This window comes from Geospiza fortis, unplaced genomic scaffold (assembly GCF_000277835.1).
Source record: "Geospiza fortis unplaced genomic scaffold, GeoFor_1.0 scaffold32, whole genome shotgun sequence".
NCBI classification, from domain to species: Eukaryota; Metazoa; Chordata; class Aves; order Passeriformes; family Thraupidae; genus Geospiza; species Geospiza fortis.
In genome coordinates this window covers 1,754,940-1,761,951 of record NW_005054428.1, presented here as the reverse complement: position 1 = coordinate 1,761,951, position 7,012 = coordinate 1,754,940, and the positions used below count along the sequence as shown (strand labels likewise).

General features: G+C 50.1%; 1 protein-coding gene across 1 annotated transcript in view; it reads right to left on the bottom strand.

Moving 5' to 3' along the window:
- The window catches only part of HIVEP3 (HIVEP zinc finger 3), a 305,383-nt gene that overhangs the window by 55,530 nt on the left and 242,841 nt on the right, over positions 1 to 7,012 (bottom strand). Inside the window, 1 exon segment of the mRNA XM_031061871.1 lies at positions 5,858 to 6,003. Coding sequence (XP_030917731.1) covers positions 5,858 to 6,003 — 146 coding nt within the window.

The following is a 7,012-nucleotide window of genomic DNA, read 5'->3' as shown; positions in this document are numbered from 1 at the left end:
CAAGATACAAATCCTACAGCATTTCCATACAGCCTATAAGAATCATTACATTCCCACACTGGGTTACATTTTAAACCCTAAAAACTCCTCTTTGGGCCCCTTCTGCCAAGCCAGCAGGGTCTGCTCTGAGCCTTGGGCCTGTCTGCAAGCAGAGGGTGTTGTTTGATCCAAAGGGGATCACCTTCAGCTGGCCATGCCATTGTTTTCCAGTTGTTCAGTAACTGAGGGATCTCAAAGCTTGCTTGCATTTCAATCTCGCTTAGAGTTTCCATATTCTCAAAATCTTTTGCCAGACAATCATATTTATAAGGCTTTCCTGTTTCATCTTCCCCAACAGGGTGACATCAGCCCCGGGAAGCCACCACAGCTCCCACAGCAAAGGACTGGGAGGAGAGCGGGGCAGGGAGGCTCAGAGCAGCTCCTGGGCAAGCCCAGGTGGGGATTTTGTCCTTATTCATCCACTCGTTAGCAATCATGTTCAAATCTGATAAATCGGACCCATTTTCTCCATTCTCCTTCAACCAGAAGAAAATATTTTGCTGTTCAGACTCAGGGAGGCAGATTGAGGGTTCTGTGGTGTTCCTGAATGCCTAAAACCCAAAAAGGGGAAGGGAAGGGAAGGGAAGGGAAGGGAAGGGAAGGGAAGGGAAGGGAAGGGAAGGGAAGGGAAGGGAAGGGCTACATGGCAACTCCAGCCCTCAGCTCTGGGGCTCTCCAGGGAAGGTGAAGTCCAGCCTCAGGCACCCCCAGTCATGCAGGAAGGGGCTGCAGCCAGGCTCGAGGGAGACGGGGATTCACAACCCCGGTTCAGGAGATCCCATGGCTGGGCACCTCCAACTCTGTCACATTTTGGTGAAGACAAAGAGGGAAGGGTTTGGATTCCTCCAAACCACAGAGCGGAGCAGCCTTTGGGGCACAGCTCTACTCTGAGCATCCTTCTGCAGTGAGATCCCTTCTTGTGGGTGCGTGGGTTTTTTCCAGGGGATGGTGTGAAGGGAAGGTGTTTTTGAAGGTGGGAATGCCAGGATACTCAGATATTTGTGCCTCTAATCATAACATTACAACCATAAGTGTTTTTTTTCCTAAAGCAGTAAAAAAGGAACAGTTTTCCAAAGAGAAAATGTAGTTTTCACTATATATGGCACTGGTTTGGGGATGTCAGTTAAGCTTTTTATATTTATTTTTTATTATTTATATATTTATAGTATTTATATTATTTATATATCTTGGTACTGTTTTCCCCACTGGTTGTAATTAACTAATTAACTAAAGCAACTAATTGTCCCCACAACAGCACAGAGGGCTGGGCTGTGAAGCAGAAGGAGAGGGACTGAGCATCCCCAGCCCTCTGCTCTCAGGTTCCATGGTGGGGATGGCAGCCAGCAGGGAGCACGTCCCTGAGCAGAGCCTGAGAGCAGCACAGACCCCAGCCCGCCCCAGGTCGATACCAGTCTCTGGTTCCATGATGTCAGATTGCAGAATGGGCACCCTGGGGGGGGATGAAGGTGACACCGAGCCACCAAGGAACCACAGCACTTCTCCTGCTGGCCAGCCTGACCTTCAGAGATCATTTTCCCCACTCCAGACCAGCAGAGCATCCCTCAGGAGGAGCCCAGTGGATGTTTTGATTGGCTCCTTGAGGGGCTCAGGCATTGACCTGGCTGTTTAATGGCTCCCCCAAGCACAACCCGAGGAGCCTGTGCAGCCCCCAGCCCGTCCTTGGGGTGTTAAATGACTCCAGCCTCCCCTCAAGGGCTGGGGCCATCTGCTCAGAATGGGGGATTGATCCAGCCTGACAGAATTCCACGATTCCAAATGAAAAGCTGCGGCTGAAATTACACATGGAGTGACCTCAAGGCACTCAGTTCCTCTCCAAGAGGAATTCGTTCTTCCAACAGAAAACCCCATGGACCCAGCCACAGTGCAATGTGGAGAGGTCAAGGCAGGACCATGTAGGTCCCTCCTGAGGCTTCCAGGGCTCCAGAGAGGCTGCAAAGGGTCTGCAGAGCCCCTTCCTGTTGGAATGTTGGGGGACACGAGAGAGATGATGGACTTTGGACCTGGCTGACAGAAGAGATTTGATAACAGGATGCCTTGGCAAAAGCAAACGGAACTTTGAAAATTAGATCTGGATTGCAAGAAGATTCAATCAGATGGATTTAAAGGAAAAAGAAAATCCCATTAAACTCTGCAAGAAAGAGATGTTTTTATATGCATAACTCTGTGTGTGTGATTTTAACCTAATCACTGCAGTACACATTACTGGTGTCCCTGAAATAGTAAAAAAGTGTTTGTATCCCACAATAAAATCAGATTCTGATCACTGAGTCAGTGTCCCTGGCTCTCTCCATCACCAACACTTCCCAACATCAGGAGCCCGGTGCTGGAAGGGCTGGGAGCTCACCAGGAGCTGCAAAGCTCCACAGCCAGCTCCTCTGGGAGCCCAGGGCCTCATCCTGAGCTGGCACCACAAACCCTTCACACAGAGAGGGGAGGGAAGGACTGAGCCCCGTGCCCGGCACTGCTGAGCCCTGATCCCAAACCCAGGCTCAAGGAACCTCCAGGAACCTGCAAGTGCTGGATCCAAACCCTTCCCAGGGGGAAACAAGAGGAGCCATCCACTCCCAGAGCTGTGGAGGAGACACCTCCAGGGGAGACAAGGGAAGAAAAGCTGCCCCCAGTGCTCTGAGAGGGTTCATGAGTCCTTCCTAACAAATGGGAATGGTGAAAAGAGGAAATTTGGCTTTTCTGGTCTTCCCCGAAAGCCAAGGAATAAAATTCCAGCTGGGAGGCTGGAGAGCAGCAGGAGAAATCTCAGAGATGGTCCTGGAAGTGCCCTGAGGGGGAAAGTGATGGGACTGGGGAAAGTGATGGGACTGGGGAAAGTGATGGGATTGGGGAAAGTGATGGGACTGGGGAAGCCAGAAGACTCTACAAAAGGAAAAGTGCTGAAGATGGTAGCACAGAGAGAAAGGCAAGAGCTCCAAAGGAAATAAAAAATGAGAAGAAGGAGGTAAAAGAGTTGCAACAAGTGCCCATTTTGTGAATTTCTTTATAATTCAACTCCTTGGTTGAGGCAACAAAGTGTGGGATGGATCCAAAAGCTTTGAATCCAACTGCATCCCCTGGAAGGATGGGCCTGGCCAGCAGCATTCAGTGTGAAACCAATAATTAAAGGGAAAAATGAGTCAAGGAAGAAATTTTTATAGGGAAAAAAAAGCAAAATAAGAAAGTGAAATAATGTCTCGAAAATGGCTGCACTTGGTGTAAAACATTTTCAAGAGATGGCCAGGAAAGGGAATCTGATCCATTTGGGAGCTTGCAGAACAGACCAGGCACCTGTGGATTTATCTGCAGGAAAAGGTCCTGGCAGATACCTGGGACAGAGCAGCAGGAAAAGGTCCTGGCAGACCCTGGGAAGGAACAGAAGGAAAAGGTCCTAGCTGCTGGGACTGCACACCCTGACACCAAAACCTTGTGGGAATGAGGCAGGGGCACAGGAGCAGCCTGGGAGCACAGCCTGTCCTGCTGGCCCTGGGCACTGCCATCACATCCAGACATGGAATTCAGGCATGGAATTGATTGCTGTGAGCTCCTGGTGGGTCCCAGCCAGAGGGGCACGGGCAGAGCCACAGGAAGTGTAAAATTAAAGCCGACACAAGTTGAGGATGGCTGGCACATTCCCTGGATGGCACAGAGCTTTGGTTTGAGGCTGCCTTGCAGAAGGACACGGCCTGAGCTTCCCCAGCCCTCTGCTCTCGGAGTCCATCCTGGGAATGGCAGCAAACAGAAGAGCAATTTAACATTTTTAAGACATAAACATCAGCATTAGACCTTGTCAGCAGCACAGACACTGCTGTCCCTTGGCTGTGCTGGGGTGGGGACAAAGCCACCCCTGTGTGAGGGGTGCAGCACTGAGGGCCCCCCGAGCTGCTCTGAGAGGGGCTGGGGGATTTTCAGTCCTGGTAATGCTGAGCTGCTTTAATCAGGGCCAGGAAGGAATGCAGGAACCCCCCTGAGCAGCCACAGGGACCACCCAGTCCAGGGGAACTGAGGTTCCCATGGCATTGAAGGGAATAAAACCCATCTGTTGAAAATTGCAATGCAAGATATGTTCCATTACCATCTGTATGGCAGGTTACCTTTGTCAAGTGGGCAGTTTGCCTTATCTCTCTCTGTGAGTGACCACATTCACACCTCCCTCGGGAGGGGACACCTGCTGATAACAGCCATTGAATGTCCCTGCATGGCTGATAAGAACTACAGCATCCCATTGGGAGATGGGAGCCCAGAGGGAGGAGCCAAGCATTCCTACCCGGATAGAATCTGGAGATTCTGGAACACCAGCACGGCTCCTGCACTGGATTGCCCAGAGGAACAGCAGCTGCCTCTTGCCCTGGATCTCCAGAGGCAGAGACTGCACCTTTCTCCAGGATCCCTGCTCCAGCAGAACCACCCCTGGCACTGCAGGAGGGCTGAGCCACAATTCCAATGGGACTGCTGCCAGCACCCTGACCCACAGGGTGTCAGCTTGGGTTCTGACTCTGGCAGCGTTGGTTTAGTTCACTGAATTGTTTATTTTATCATTTATTTTTCCATCCCTGTTAAAGAACTGTTATTCCTGCTCCCATAAGTTTTGTTGCCTGAGAGCCCCTTAATTTAAAATTTATAGCAATTCGGAGGGGTGGGGAGGGTTTACATTCTCCATTTCAGGGGAGGCTCCTGCCTTCCTTAGCAGACACCTGGCTTTCCAAACCAAGACACCATCCCAGTGGGTCCCAGGGGTCCCTCCTGCCACAGGAAGGTGACAGAGATCTCCTGAGCCCCTCAAATCTCTCATTCTGCTGCTCCCTGAGCCATGGCAGGCCACAGCCATGGTAGGGCTGGCCCTGTTTGGCTCTTTGCATCCCTCATCCCTGCCCAAACCTGAGCTGGGCACACAGAGCCCACAGCTGGGGCAGAGCTGAGCTCTCCTGACCAACAAGCAGCTCTCCTGTCCCCAAGCACTGATTTTCCCTCTTGCTTTGCTGGTTTGACCATCTGCTAACAAGGTATTTTAAAATAAAAACAAATTTCATCTGGTAACAGCAGGAAAACCACAAGCACAGCCTAATGAAAACCTTTTTCTAACACACAGAAACCAAGAGCACCCAACAGCAAGGGCAGAACTGATAGATCCTGCTGGACATTGCTTGCACCAATTTGGCCCCCTCTGCAACACCCAGGAAGGATGATCTTTAATTGCAACCCACAGACACGTTGCTTGTGAGCTATTTTTTTAAATTTTAAAGAAATAAACAGCATCATTAGACCAGTGCTGAATTCCTGAGGTGCCCCCTGAATTACCCGGAGCCGAGGTTTAGGATACACAACAAATTAAGGCCTCGCATCCATTCTGGTTTGAGCTATTTCAGTTGGGTGGGATGGAAATCACATTAATAAAACATTTCTTTAGTTCCCCGCCCAAACCCCAGGCATCAGGAAAGACCTGCCCAGATCCTCCTCAGAGTGGGAACAACCATCAGGAACATCATTTGCAGGAGAAGGCACTGGAAAGATTGAGGAGATACAGAGAGCACCTCCATCACCTCAGAGACAGCTGCGAGATGGATTGGTGCTCTTCACTCAACCACCCACTCACAAAAGAGATCCAGGTGACTGCTGACTTAAAGACAGCCCCAAAATAGGAAATTAATGCACTCCAGATCTGGAGGGCTGAGTTTTATAACAGTGGCTGTGGAAAACAAACTGAAATCCAGCTCCATCTGCTCACCTCCAGTGGCACCTTGCCATCATTGTAGCAACTCTACACAAGTGTGAGACACAAGAAGAGAAATAAATAAAATGAGACACTCACCCTCCTTCAAAGATCTTGATCCTCACCGGCTCCCCTCGCTTGGTCACATGAGCCTCTTCTTCTGATTTTCCCCTTTTCTCCTCTTCCTTCTCAGCTCTAGTTATGTCTTTTCGACCTTCATTAGAAAGGAGCGAAGGCAAATGAACCTATCTCCCCAAAAGAGCAAAACAATCCATGATTACAGACAGAATCACTGGCAGGACACACAGAGCAAACAGCCCCAGCTGCTCCTGACACCAGGGGCTGGAATTGGGGCACCCCCACAACAAATGGGGCCCTGCTGCTGGATTTGGGGCTCTCCTGCTGGATTTGGGGCCCTGCTGCTGGATTTGGGGCTCTCCTGCTGGATTTGGGGCCCTCCTGCTGGATTTGGGGCCCTCCTGCTGGATTTGGGGCCCTGCTGCTGCATTTGGGGCCCTGCTGCTGGATTTGGGGCCCTCCTGCTGGATTTGGGGCTCTCCTCCTGCATTTGGGGCCCTCCTGCTGGATTTGGGGCCCTGCTGCTGCATTTGGGGCCCTCAGGGTTGTGGGGGATTTGCTGTGACCCCTGACTGATATAGGGGCGTTTTTGAGCCAGGGCTTGATGGGATCTCTCTGGTGTCAGGATGACCCCAAGGTGTTGGAAAGTCTCTTTTTTCCCAGCCCCGAGACCAAAGAAGGAGTCAGGATTTCTCTGTTCTGCTTTTCAAGGTTGTTTATTATTTCTTATCTATAACATTTGAGAGGAATGGTGGATTTGTCTTTCCAAACCAGCTGTGGGTCTGCTGGCGGATAAAACCAGCACTGGGAGATAAACAATGGGAAGGATTCCACTGATTGATGAATGGAAAAAGATATTTGCCTTTAAAAATAAACTGTAGGTTGGCTGGTAAATTAAATTAGACATTGAACAATGAAAGAAACAATGGGGAAGAAAAACCCTTAAATTCCATGAGAATTAACAATCAAAAGGGAGGGTTGTACATTAGAGGGGAATCTTTGGGATCAGGTGTCCTGGGAAGTCTGAACCTCTCAAGTACCTCAGAAATGGGGGGAAAAAAACCCTAAATTCTGTAAGAATTAAAAATTAAAAGGGAGGGTTGTACATTAGAGGGGAATCTTTGGGATCAGGTGTCCTGGGAAGTCTGAACCTCTCAAGTACCTCAGAAATGGGGG